This window comes from Phoca vitulina, unplaced genomic scaffold (assembly GCF_004348235.1).
Source record: "Phoca vitulina isolate PV1807 unplaced genomic scaffold, GSC_HSeal_1.0 scaffold5, whole genome shotgun sequence".
Taxonomy (NCBI): Eukaryota; Metazoa; Chordata; class Mammalia; order Carnivora; family Phocidae; genus Phoca; species Phoca vitulina.
The window spans coordinates 8,867,901-8,881,712 of NW_022589708.1; the positions used below are offsets into that span (position 1 = coordinate 8,867,901).

The 13,812-nt window shown below is 42.0% G+C and overlaps 1 protein-coding gene across 5 annotated transcripts in view; it reads right to left on the bottom strand.

Moving 5' to 3' along the window:
* The window catches only part of LOC116631490, a 44,765-nt gene that overhangs the window by 18,398 nt on the left and 12,555 nt on the right, over positions 1-13,812 (bottom strand). For 4 of the 5 annotated variants that reach the window (XM_032402650.1, XM_032402649.1, XM_032402652.1 and 1 more), the window contains 2 exons: positions 13,491-13,608; positions 10,340-11,048 (listed from right to left, as the gene is read on the bottom strand). In XM_032402650.1, the coding sequence (XP_032258541.1) occupies positions 10,645-11,048; positions 13,491-13,608 (522 nt within the window). In that variant the 3' untranslated portion in view covers positions 10,340-10,644. Of the gene's footprint in view, positions 1-10,339; positions 11,049-13,490; positions 13,609-13,812 lie in introns of those variants that run through there. The other variant, XM_032402651.1, reaches the window with a different exon arrangement.

Here is a 13,812-nt window from a genome sequence, read left to right on the forward strand (position 1 = left end):
ATTAATCTGTATTGACTGAGCTCCAGGGGAAATGTATCTTAGGATATGTCTGGGGTTGGTTTCAATACAGTTAGAGGCATTCATGTAGAAAATTCTCTATTTAGCAATTACATGCAATGAGAAAAGTTGAAATTCATAAGCGATTCAGTAGCTCAAAAGCCATGAAGAGTGTGGTAAGAGCCAAAGAGGGACAGTCTGGGCATGATGAGTCAATACTCCAAACCAGTAGTTCCCCCCAAATGGCCAACCTACAGAATTGGGAATGGGAGGTTTTTAAAAATACAGATTTCCACACCAGATGCACCCATCCCAACCCTTGAGGGTTCTTAGTGGGTTGAGGCAGGGCCAGGGAAACATTTCTGACTGACAGCCAAGATTGAGCACTACTGCTCTGAGCAGACATATTTCCACATGACAAGTGTGTGCTCATATTAGGAAAGCAAAAATACACTTCTTTCCACCCCAACTTCCAGAATTTTCTGATTGCTTTTATTTTTAAATTATTTTTTACAATGGTGATGATGAATTGCAGTTTTTCAAGTTACTTTATGGACATTATCTAGTTGGAGGTATTAGTATGCCAATTTCATGGAAGAATAGGACTCTAATTTATCACAAATTTGAAAAAAAGAAAAAAAATATTATACCCTACTACCAGAATAATTCATTTGTTGTTAAAAAAAAAAAAAATCTGGTAAATGCCAACATCTACCTTATCCAGCAGACGGTGATGATAGATTTGTGACCAAAGGGGTGCTTAACCAGGTACACTTTTTTTTAAGATTTTATTTATTTATTTGAGATAGAGAGCAAGAGAGAAAGCACGAGTGGGGGAAGGCACAGAGGGAGAGGGAGAAGCAGACTCCCCTCTGAGCAGGGAGCCTGATGCAGAGCTCGATTCCAGGATCCTGGGATCATGACCTGAGCCAAAGGCATCAGATGCTTAACCAACTGAGCCACCCAGGCGCCCTGGCCAGATACACTCCTACAATGATGAGATCAAGAACTCTTCTTGGCTGAGCTTGCCACACCCCAACCTCCCCCTGACAAACTCCTTAGCACCACCACAGATCCTACCCCAAATGCTATCACTATTTGTGTGTACTGGAACTTTCCCTATAAAGACAATATAAGGGTTGGGAGTCAAATCTCTTGTATAGGAACATCAACACATTGTTTAATTAAAAGCCCATCTGAATATGGAGCTATTACATGCTGTAGCAATAAAATTAAACATTGTCACTGTCTGTTCTTTAATAGCTTACAAGCATTTTATATTCAGAGTCCCCAAGCTAGAATTTCCAGAAATATCCCTTTAGTCTTTGACTGTGAAATAATCTCTGTGCCATTTTTCTCATTCCCTCTTTACTTCAGTCTATTTATAACTATGCTTAAAGTGTTCGACTCAAAATGGACATAAATGGTGCATAAACATAAAAGAACATTAAGTACAAGCAAAAAAGATTAGTCTGTAATTTGCAATGTTGAATAAAGGTGTCCTTCCAACAACTTAGAAAGGATGGATGAAGCCTACAGGGATTTACCTGGGGGGGTTCATGGAAGGTTTCATGGGGAAGAGAAGAGTATTCATTCCAGGAAGAGGGTGCATTTTAAGATATGAATCATCAGATACAGAAGATGAATTGAATAGAAGATACATAGAACAATTAGATGGAGGCATCTCCCTTATATGCCAAAAGGGCCTAGTCTCAAATGAAGAGCTCCAAACGTTAGAATATAATGTATGACAATAGTGGTTCTCAAGGTGGGGTCCCCAGACCAGGAGCATAAGCATAACCTGGGAACCTGTTAGAAATGCAAGTTATGGGTGGGGGGCGGGGCGGGGGCGTGCCTCGGTGGCTCAGTCAGTAAAGGGTCCGACTCAGGATTTCAGCTCAGGTCATGATCTCAGAGTCATGAGACTGAGCCCTGCACTGGGCTCCACGTTCAATGGGGAGTCTGCTTGAGATGCTCTCCCTCTGCCCCTCCCCCCACTCTCTCCTTCTCCCTCTCTCTCTCAAATAACTAAATCTTTAAAAAAAAAAAGAAAGAAAGAAATGCAAATTATCAGGCCCCATTCCAGGTCCACTGAATCAGAAACTCTGAGCCCAGGTTTGAGAACCAATACATTATAAGAAATCAAAATCTGGCAAGTCTGGCCAGGTATTTTCTCTCCTCAGGCTGCAAGAATCAGAACCTGTCGTCCCACTATGGCACAGTCTCTCAGCTACCCCTCCCCGTTCTCTTGCTCGTCCCCTCCGCCCTCTCCTCCCTCCCCACTCACACAACTGCGCAGACAGCCAGGTGAACACCTATACAACCTTCGAAGACCCGGAAACCAGCCCTTACTTTCCTTTTCTTGGAGAGTTTATTTCATAACTGTGCACAGTGCTGAGGCGAAGGGTGGAATTTAAACAATCCCTAATTAAGGAGGACGGCACCACGTGTTCATCACATTATACTGTTGTGTATTTACCCCTTGCCGCTCTTGATGCATTTGCATATAATCTTTCATAATTCAATTCACTTGTTTAAATCATTTCTTTTATTTTCACTTCTTTATTCGGAAGGGAATGTTCATTTTTACAGAGTACTGGGGCCTCCCAGTGGCAATCTTAGGTAATTTCAGACTCGGGTTTTAGTCTGGAAGCTTTGGAGGAATGGCGTCCAAATCCTTAACTTTCCACCTACTTGTTAGAATAGGATGGAATCAAATCCAGCTTTTTATCTGAGGTAGATGATATGTCCTCAGATGTTGGCCTCAACTTCTTGCATCTATCAGACTCCTCGTTGAGTCACTTGCTTACTAGAGACGTCCGTCAGCAGGCGTCATTTCGTACTGGTCCGTGTAAACCTCAACCAGGAGTACATCCGACAGAAAGACGACCAGAGAAAAAGTATCCTGCGACTCGTCTTCCTCGCTAACTTGAGGTTTGCTCCCTAGAGTTTCCGTTCCTATCATCCTGCCTTTGAAGCTGTGGCTGCCCAGAGAAGCCGCCTCCCACCAGAAGTTTCAAATACATCGTTTTCCCTCCTCTGGACCCTGGAACATTCCGTGGCTACCCCGGCTCACATCACTCGTCAGTGGCAATCGGCACGGCCCTCTGAGCTTCACCCTCACAGGACGGCCTCTGGGAGCGTGCCCTCGCCTCGGGCATCATGGAAGCACACACTGAACCACAGTGGCTCACGTCCTGCCACCTGTCCAGGCCTCCAGCCAGGGTCTGAGGCTTAGTCAGCAATCTCACCCTCCAGAAATGAGGTGCCTGTCACCGGATGAGCCTCAGGCCATTTCAACAGAGACAAGCACTTTGCCATGGAGATGCTGGTAAACTTCCAGTCTCCCTGTCAGAGTCCCTTTGCCCTCTGTTTGGTTTCAAAACCACTGCCTGAGTCAAGACTGCCCTCATCCTGAAAGACTGCTGAGAGGTGGTTTCTGGGAACTGGTGTGCTCGCGTCACGGTCACCCCAGGGCTTAGTTCTGTGCTGATGCAGCGAGAGGGTCACCACCTAGTAACAGACCTGTAAACACCCGCATCAGGGACAGACAGATCGGACGATGTTTGAAAGTTCAGCCCCACCCCCTTGGCCTCTCCTGCTGAAAAGTCACCCGAGGGCATCCTACACCTCCTTCCCTTCATTCGGCCTATGCCATCTTTCAAGAAAAAGAACAGCTTTTGCTTCCCCCTCCAAGGCACCTTTTATCCAAGAGAGTCTTCTTTTTTTTTTTTTTTTGAAGATTTTATTTATTTATTTGTCAGAGAGAGAGAGAGCATGCACACAAGCGGGGGCGGGGGGGTGGAGGCAGAGGGAGAAGCAGGATCCCTGATGCGGGACTCGATCCCAGGACCCTGGGATCATGACCTGAGCCGAAGGCAGATGCTTAACCAACTAAGCCACCCAGGCACCCAAGAGGGTCTTTTCTGACCCCCACACTGGCTGTTCGAAGATCACTACATATCTTTAATGTAATATTTGTTCAATATTCCTTGCAAAGAAAAAATTAAGTATTTGCTGGGTATATACATACATTTATAAAATCATACTCTTCTTGATATATCGTGAAAGGGAGTTCATCTTGGTAGTGTTCCACTAAAGCTAATTTGTGCTCAGGAGGCAAATAAAGACAATATTTGGTAAACTGGATTGCTCTGAATTAGCTAAAATAAAATTCAAATTCGGGATTTTCTTGCAGGGCTTAGAGTGGAAAGGGGGCATGAAACAGTACCCTGAGAAGAGCACACGCTTTGGTGCCACAAGGACACAGGTACAACCTTGGAGAAGCTGCTCAGCCCCACCGAGACTCAGTTTCTTCATATGTAAATTGGGCTAATACCTCTAGGGTATTAAAGGTATTCAGTGAGATGCCGTATGTGAAATATCTAAAACAGCGCCAGAAACATAAATGGAGTTATTTCAGCAAGGGACAAGAGAGGCTACCATTTTTCCAGTGAGTATTTCACTGTCTCTCAAGTTTCCCACGTGATGCTCCTTCTGCCCAGAATGTGTCCCCTCTTCCTTCTCTCCATCTCCTTTGTCCAGCTATTCAGTTTTCTTCTCCAGGAAGCCCTCACTAACTCTCTGCTTGTGGATTAGGTCCTCTCCTATCAGGACGGTCCATTTCCCCTCCCCCTGCACTGATTTCTCCGTCTGCCCAGTCACACCTAACCCTAGGTCTCCAGGAGGAGTGACCCATCTACCTTATTCTCCGTGTGTCTACAGCCCCTGCTTGGCATATTGTGGGTTTTCAACAAATACTGAATTGATGAGTGAATGAATGACAGCCATCAGATGACTTCCTAGAGAAGAATAAAATCCAAAGAAAGTAAAAGTAGTTGCATTAACTATTTTGCCTTCTTATAATTGCCTTTAAACCTCCTTGAATTCTTTCATAAATACAGAATCTATTCCCAACCCACAGTAGCAGTTTGTCCTCTCTACCCCAAGAATGCTGTACATTCTTATTATATGTATTTATTATAATAATTGTATAATAGGGGCGCCTGGGTGGCTCAGTGGGTTAAGCATCTGACTCTTGGTTTTGGCTCAGGTCATGATCTCATAGGTTGTGGGATCGAGCCCCTCGTCAGGCTCCACATTAAGTGAGGAGTCTGCCTGAGATTCTCTCCCTCTGCCCCTTCCCCCAGTTGTACATGCTCTCTCTAAAATAAATAAATCTTAAAAAAATAATAATTGTATTATTATAAATAATTATAATCTTATTATAAGTATTCCTCAATTCTTCTTTTTAACACATGATTATGAAATGTGTTTATCATGATTTGACATCTTTCTAATTCTTAAATTGACTATCTATAAATCACAGAGATCCTAAGGAAGGAGGAAATCCTTGGTTAGAAAAGTGTTAATAATTTACTAGATGCAAAGTGTACTTTTACCTCTGAACAGCAGGTGGGTAGAAAACATTACTCATGTTTTTTAATCTAAGAATTTCTTACATTTTTATGGCCTGTTCTTTGGGCTTATTTATGATGGTTTGTGACAAAGAGACAACCTTTGCTATCATGATTTATACTCTTCCAACAAAGGAAACACAGAAAGAGATAAGAAACCCAAATTAAATCATGGCACTAGATAAGAAAACCCAAATTAAATCATGACACTAAAAAAAAAATAAAAAATCCAGTGAAGGTAAGGGGCTACTCATAATTTAAAATTATGGACAATGAAAATTCTCAAACCCTAAACTACAAAATCTAGCATTTACCAAATAAGTAATTTTCAGAAGCCTGTGTCCTATATTTGTGGCATTATGAAATAACGTCTGGCTATTAAAACATTTTTTTAAGGGACTGTTTTCATTTTATTTGGCTATGCTTTTGTTTGGAAAACCAAAGAATATTTTTTTCATATGGTAAAGTGTTAGTAGTTTACAGCAGATATCCCGTATTCTTCTACTTTTTTCTATTAATGCCATTTATCGCAAAACTGACCTGGACATCTGTTTTCATTTTTAATGATGCTTTTAAATTCCTTGATGTTCGAGCGCCAATTCTAAAACTTGATTGGATTTCAGGGCAAGACAACTGCCTTAGAATCAAGGAAACTAGGAGAATTGAGAAGAAAAAATCCTGCCTCTGAGCTGTACCAATAAAAGCTCTGTTCAAGACAGAGGCCAAAGGTTAGTTGGGTAGAATAGACAGTGGTGTATGTCCAGCAACCTAAGTACTACACAGGTATACACAAGCTGAGTACACACCGGTGTCCAGCCTGGACCCTCTTCATAGAGGAATTAATAGGAACTAACTGATACTAAGGCCCCGAGAACACAACTGCCCCATTAATAGGGCCACATAAGAATACAGACACAGTCTTTGATTTTGTGTGGAACTTGGAAGCAGAGCAGACGTTGAAACTGGGCTTGCAGGTAAATATTCTAGACTGAATTTCACATCACAAACTCAAAAATACCAAAACCTGGATGTGGAAATCATTTGTGAACTATTTCCAGGCTTCATAAAGAAGACTTAAAGAATTAGAAACACAAACATACAAATGTCTATGGTTTTTAAATTTACTTTGCCCTGATTGCCTACACTTTGTGAAATTATTTATCTGTTCCAGACCCAACTTTGTTTCTTATTATAGCCCTATAATTTGGTGGAGAAATAAATGCACATATTTGACAATTTTTTTCTCTCCGTGTAGACTTCACCAAAACTAAGTTAAAATGGAGTCAAAAGAGGAGGCACAATATATTAATTTCCTTCTAAGCTTATCAGTAAGTATCCTTAAGTAGATCAGATACTTTTATTTCTAGAACCCAAGGTTCCCAGTTTGCGTTCAAAATTAGTACATGTAAATCTTTTCTTATCTGAAAATCCTACCCAGTGGACATGTTTTACTTCCAAAGGATATTTGGAAATGATTTACCTGCCCATACACCAACGACAAGTGGGAGATGGTCTCTGTCTCTAAAGACCAGGCATTTACAGAGAACACCATGCTCCTGGAACCCAAGGATTCAAAAAAAATAAAAGAACATTCTGTTGTGCTTCCTCTCTTCTTTCTTCCACAACAATGAATTTATACTCTTGGCTCCAAATCTGTTAGGAAGTTACCCAATTGTCACAATTCTTTACCCAAAAAAGAAACAGAATGAAAATATGGAATAAAAACCAATTTTTGAAAAAGTCTGGTTGACAAAAATTGGCACAAGTGCAATAGATATATTAGTAAATTCTACGATAGAAGATCTTAGTACAGTATTAAGTTTCCTAGAGGCGACTGATACAGCCTGGGTCATAACAACTTTTGTGGTTACATGTGTGTAACATGGACACTTTAAGCTGCAGAGTATCACTAGCAAGTTGGTATGTCTTCTGTGAAGCAAAAACTATTCTGTGATAACTTCTATTAGAACCTTGACAATCGGTGTGTTTATTCTATTAGAAATCTGGAAAGTTACTCCAAGAATTGGACCAGGTTCTCAGTAGCACAGTTTAACTTGTCAAAAAAAGAACACACACACACACACACAGAAAGAGAAAAAAGTGGAGTAAAGGCAAAATTCACAGTCAACTCCTTTGGACTAAAGGTAACAAATCAACTAGCCATAAAATAAAGTTTTAGGGTAGAAAAAGCCTACTCAAATTACATCTTTTGAAATTAAATTATTATGAAATTAAATCTAGACAAGTGTGGAGACCCTAGAGCAAAAAGATAAAAGTAGATGCACACACAGTGTGTGGGGGTGGGTGTTAAGATCTGCAAGTGAGTGCTATAAACAGAGTAAAACAATGGCTGTAGAAACCCTTGTGTTGGACAGACTGACACCTACAGAAAGAGGAACCATATGGCTGGTTTGGTCCTAACACAGTCTTTGAAAAGGACCCTTTATCTCTTCTACCTAAAAATAGCTTAGTAGTGATATACAGACATTTAGCAGAGGAACCACTTAGTTACCCCTAAAACACTCCAGAAGCCCCTGAGTCAGCTGGAAGGAAATTTAGAACTCTACTGACCAGTTCAAAAACCACTGTGGTAGTAAATTCAAATCTTTCAAAAGTCAACAGATATTAATATAACTTGTGGGTGAGGGGCAGAACCTCAAAAAAAGTCTCAAATACACACGTCTGATCTTAATGTCGGCCAGCCTCGGGGCTCCATCCTCCTCTTATTCTGTGTTCCTCCTACTCCCTGAATGAGCTTTACAAACCATCTCTAAACTGAGGACTCTAACTTGACATCCAGCAGCTGGGATCAAACACTAATTTAGAGTCAGCCTTGACTCCTCAACATGGTGGGAAGGTCTGTTGGCTCTCGCTTCCAAACGTGTGTAGAAACGACTTCTCCTCACCACCTCTAGCCTCACTCCCTGCCGCAGGCTCGTCCCCACCCACCTGGAGAGCTGCCGCAACCTCCTGACTGGTCCCTTCGCCCCTTCGTGGTATTCTCAAAACAGCGGCCAGAGTGGTCCTCACATGGGGTGATACTGTTCCACTCAACTCTAGATCATCCAGTGATTCTCCCCTTCCCTGGAGAAAAAGCCGAAGTTCCTTCAACTGCCTGAGAGGCAGGGGTGCCCAGATCCCCTGCAGAGAAACTAAGTAGCTGGATGCTGCAAGACGGCCCTCCGCCGCAGAGTCACCTGCTGCAAGGTCACAGAGCCTTCCCGGGGCAGCCCACATCCAGGGACGAGTGACACAGGTCGTCAAGGCCCAGAAGGCTTACCCCGACACAGGACCACTCGGAAAGGCCAGTCTCGGTCCAGGGCCCCATGTGGTTGGGCCTGCCCTGCAGCTCGACCTCTGCCTCTGTCCGCCTCCCTCACACAGGTCTTGACCCTAGAGGCACTCCGTGGTAAATGCCTGGCAAACCGAACTCCACCTTAGAGTCTGCTTCTGAAGAAGCCAGATTGCCACGAAGATCGGACATGACCTGGCCCCCTTTGACCTCCCTGACTAACCAGTGTCCCCTGCTTGCCCTGCTCCAAAGCACACTGGCCTTTGCTGTTTCTGCGAGATGACTGGCATGCCCTGGGGCACGCCTGCCCCTTTTGCTTGGAACACACTTCCCTAGATATACGCACTGCTTCTTCCCTCATCTCCTTCCTGCTTTGCTTAAATGTCACCTCCCAAATGCACTTGCCCTGACCACCCAGTTAAGGCCAGAAACAAGAGGGAAAAATATAAGGAAGGGCAATTCTCACTTCTCCTAATGTATTTGCTTACCTTTCTGGGTACCGATCCCATTTTGAAGAGATAACTTCACTCATTTACCAAAGAGCTTGAGAATTGCTGTTTTTAAAAGCATATAAGCAGTGCAATGGTAAGAACACATGCCCCAGGCTCAGACAAGCCCTCTGCACCGTGTGCCTGGGGCAAGTGACCACCCTCTCAGCCCCAGCAAGGCTGGTTGTGAAGTAGGGATAATGACATTCCCTCAACTTCTTAGAAAGGTCATAAGGATCACATGACTTCACGTAGTAATGGGCTGTGAAAACCGGAAGAGACCACGTAAACTGGGAGACAGCCCTATGGGCCACACAACCAAAAACCCACTGGCAGTATATTTGCAGCCTCCTTACACATCAGGACCCTAGGAAGTCATTTTGTCAGTTGTGCTGGACCCTGAGTGGCTGAGAACTTCCAGCAAAGCACAGGGCTGGGCCTAGGAGAATACGCACCACCCCAGGGGCCCTGTGACAGCCTGAGGACTATTGCAAGAGTAGACACCCACCAATGGAGTCTGAACCACTGGGACACAATCTTCGATTTTTACCCTCCTTGCACTGACTTTAATTACTTCAGTCTTTGTTCTAATCTCTAAGGTCCGTGTGAAGAAAATCACATAGGATTTCAAATATCTAGGTCTATATATGTGCATCACAAAAGCTTGAAACTTTAAAACCAGTCCTATGTCTGGTTATTTGAGATTAGAGGCCTAAATCTTTTCATGTGTATTTTCAACCCAGAGTTTTTATATTTATCTCTGTTTCTGTGATTCAACATAACTGTACTTGGCTTAAAAATAAAACAATAACTCCTCCAAAATCTCAACTGTGTTTATGTTTGCTTCCATTCATTTTTCATTTACTAGAGTGAAATGTCCTTGCCCATAACCTCAAATCCACAAGCGTGATTGATTTCAGAGGTTGCACTCGAGGCCCACCCCACAAAGCAGAGACAACAGACCACCTATAAACTGGCACTAATGAAAACCACAAAATATAATCTCACATTTACCATCACATTATTCATCTGCCTTTTCAGATTTACCTGCAGATCCCATTATAAGCTATTTCTTTATTCCTAAAGAGAGAATCAGAGAAGCTTATGTTTAAAACAATAGGAATGTTCATTTTAGAGATATCATTAAAAATTATCCTATAGTTACACATTAAAAATAATAGTACCATTTATTAAAATGATAATAATAATAAATGGTGCTATAGAGGGATAAGGAAAGCAGATCTTGTCCTAACCAATGACCACATAGTATGACAGGCCACCCTCCAGACCCAGGTGCTGTATCTGGGAAACTCCCTGTCTGGGGTGAGGCAAGTTCATTGGGGGGGGTCCCCCTTGGGAAAGTCATGCTACGTCAGATCATCCAGGATCTTCTTTAAAGGAACACTCTACTAGAAACCATCTTTGCTTTTGAAGCCCTCCTTTGAGGGTATCACGCACTCCTCCGACTTTTCTTCATGGCTTTATACAACTTAATATTCAGGCTAGGGAAACTGGAAATCTCCTCCAGGTCAAACAACTCCTTAAATCTATCTATAAATTTATTTTCTTTCTCCAACCTGAATTTCATGACCCAGAGGATGACGGTAGTTTCTTTGCACAGATGGTCAAAAGTAATGAGGAGTTCTTCCAGGAAAGGGTGGGCATAGACGACGTCAGCTGCCAGGATGTAGTCAAAATTGTTGGAAGACCTGGGGAAGTTCTCATCTAAAGCTACGCCCCAGGAGAGCTCTTTAACCTGAGGCAAATGCTTGCATTTCATTTTGGTGTTTCGGGAAATATTATATTGCAGGTTTCCAAGTAATTCAGGTAAGTCTGTGGCAGTCACGTGTGCACCTATGTATGAAACAAAGAACAGTAGGAAAAGTAACCCTCGAGGGATAAGGTAAAGCAATCAGTTTTCAAGCCAAGGTGCATTTGCAATTCTGCACAATCACTAACCCCAGGGAAAGACTGGTCAGTACACACAGGAGGGAAATCCCTTCAAAACAGATGCTAAGGCAGCTTTACACCTCCCCTTAAAAAAAAAATTTAGATTCCCACTGCACTTTTTAACTCCCTTGCATTTTTCTGTTCTCCTGGGTTTTTGTTTGTTTTACCATTGTTGCTGTGACTATTTGCTATTTATCTACTACATGCTAGGAGAAAAATAAGCTAGAGAAAGAGAAAAATCAAAATATTTGGAACCTTCAATGGAACAATCAGAAGTCACTGTTGAAAGGCACATCTGTTCTTTGCTAAAAGAATTCTGAGCCCAAGTCATGTGAGGTCAAATGAGTGTATTACAACATTGGGCATCCTGTTGTTGAACAAGAGGAGCTCAGGTATGGAAAGAGGGCTTTTCAATAGAATTACATTGGAAGCATCATGACATCCATGTTTATGCCCAAGTTTTCAGCTTGACCCCTTTACAAGTATGAATCTTCCCATCAAAAAATGTTTAAAACCTAGCCACAACATGTGCATAGTGTTCCTACAGCCAAAGACCATAGATGCAGGACAGAATACTCAGATGAAGAAGATATGAACAATCTCCAAGTTAAAAGTGAAGAGTAGAAGGAAGAAATTGGGAGAGGCAAAATTGTAGAAACCGATAATCAATAAAATTTGGCCCTTAAACTATGAGCTGTGGCAGAGCCTGAAAATAATGCGTAAATAAATCTAGGATTGGCCAATTCCACATCATCAGACGAGAACAGACTGGGGTAAGAAATAGGAAAGCAGAACTGGGAGAAAAGTCTAGTGCAGCCCAGATCAGTTAAGAACCCATTCCTTAGTCACATTGACAAGCTTCTCTGGCCATTGTGATTGTATTTTGTGGGAAATATTAAAGTGGGAGGACAATATGCGTATCATTGGCAGAATCACAGAAATATGTTGGCACATTCTAGTGTGGGTGGGTCTGTCATTTTCAACAAATCCTTTTAAAATCCCAAGAAAAGGGGGATTCCCCCGTCCACAGTGAATATAAACCATCTGACTATTAAGATTTTTGTGTCTAGAGAGGTAAACACCACCAGTCTTAGAACACTAACTAAACAAAGCCTCTATCTTTTATTATTTGTGTCAAGTTATACAAGCAGCCTAAAAGAATCAATTCTTTTTAGTGAAACAAATGACTTCCCAAAGCACAAATGTGCTCCTGATCAGGAAGCTTTCAGGTATAAATCCAGTGGTGCCACTGACCACCCATATTAAACAGAATGGTGACTTTAGAAAGCAGTATCAGGAAGGAGCAATTTTTAAAAAAAAATATTTGGGGAGGACTTCATTTCCCCAGTGTTTAGAAAGTTGTAAATTGCTAAATCTTGAATTCCTCTCAAGATTTTAGAGTGGCAGGTGTGCACTTCTAAAGATCAAGGAAATCAAGACAGATTTGGGTAGCGCACACCAGAGAAGGCAGCTAAATTAAGGCAATGAAACAGGTAACAACAACAGAGAGAGACTGAAGTGAAGCAGGCTCAGGCATTCATAGAGACTGTCACACGTGTCATGAGAAAAGGAAATGCTGGTGAGAAAAGAAGGGGGTCCCCAAAGAAGAATGGAGATGAACTGAGAAAAGAAATTCAAGGGGAGCCTGGGTGGCTCTATCAGTTAAGTGTCTGCCTTCGGCTCAGCTCGCGATCCCAGGGTCCTGGATCAAGCCCCACATCAGGCTCCCTGCTCAGCGGGGAGCCTGCTTCTCCCTCTCCCTCTGCCTGCCACTCCCCCTGCTTGTGCTCTCTCTCTCTGTCAAATAAATAAATAAAATCTTTAAAAAAAATAAAATAAAATAAATTTTAAAAAAAGAAAAGAAATTCAAGGGAAAATGTGTAAAATTAGAAGCAGACATGATTGATAATACTCCTTCTTTCTAACAGGTGCTTTTTCGTGAAAGCATAGGACTTCAAAATCTACAAGGAATGTACAGCTACCTGGGAATGTTGAAATATGGCTAACATCTAAATAAAGACCACCAGAGCCAGCAGCAGAAGATTCTGTCTGGGCCTTGTGGCCCACACGCCTCCTCCAGCAGCCAGGAGGCCTGAGCGCACCTCCCAATTAGAATACACTTGTGACATGGGTGCTCCATGAGCAGAATTAATACAACTTCACAGAAAATTCTCAAACAAACCAGTAAGGTGACTTTAAAATTGGTAGTGTTTCTTGATGAAACCCATTCAAACAATTAAGGAGTTAAAAATAGGCCTAGGTCAGAGTAAACTGGATAGTAAAAGCAGCTAATAACATCTGATCATTAAATTCTCTGACCCCGTTCAATCAAAAATACCTACTTACCAAGTAAACTTGCCACGATGGAGACTAGCCCTGTTCCAGCTCCGATTTCAATCACATTTTTGTCAGCCATATTATAGTGCTTCACATTTGTTTCCAGAAAATAGCATAGAACGAGGGCCTATGAAAGTTTTTAAAAAAGAAAAAAGTAGTGCTTGGCAAGTAATAACAGAAAGTAAAATAAAAGTCTATTATATAAATATACTATATACACTAATGTTATGATGCATGGACACATGTGAATGTATGTGTGAATATGTTCACACCACTACAGAAAATTATCAACAGAAGTACATCCTCCAATAGGTTCAACATTTAGACTAGT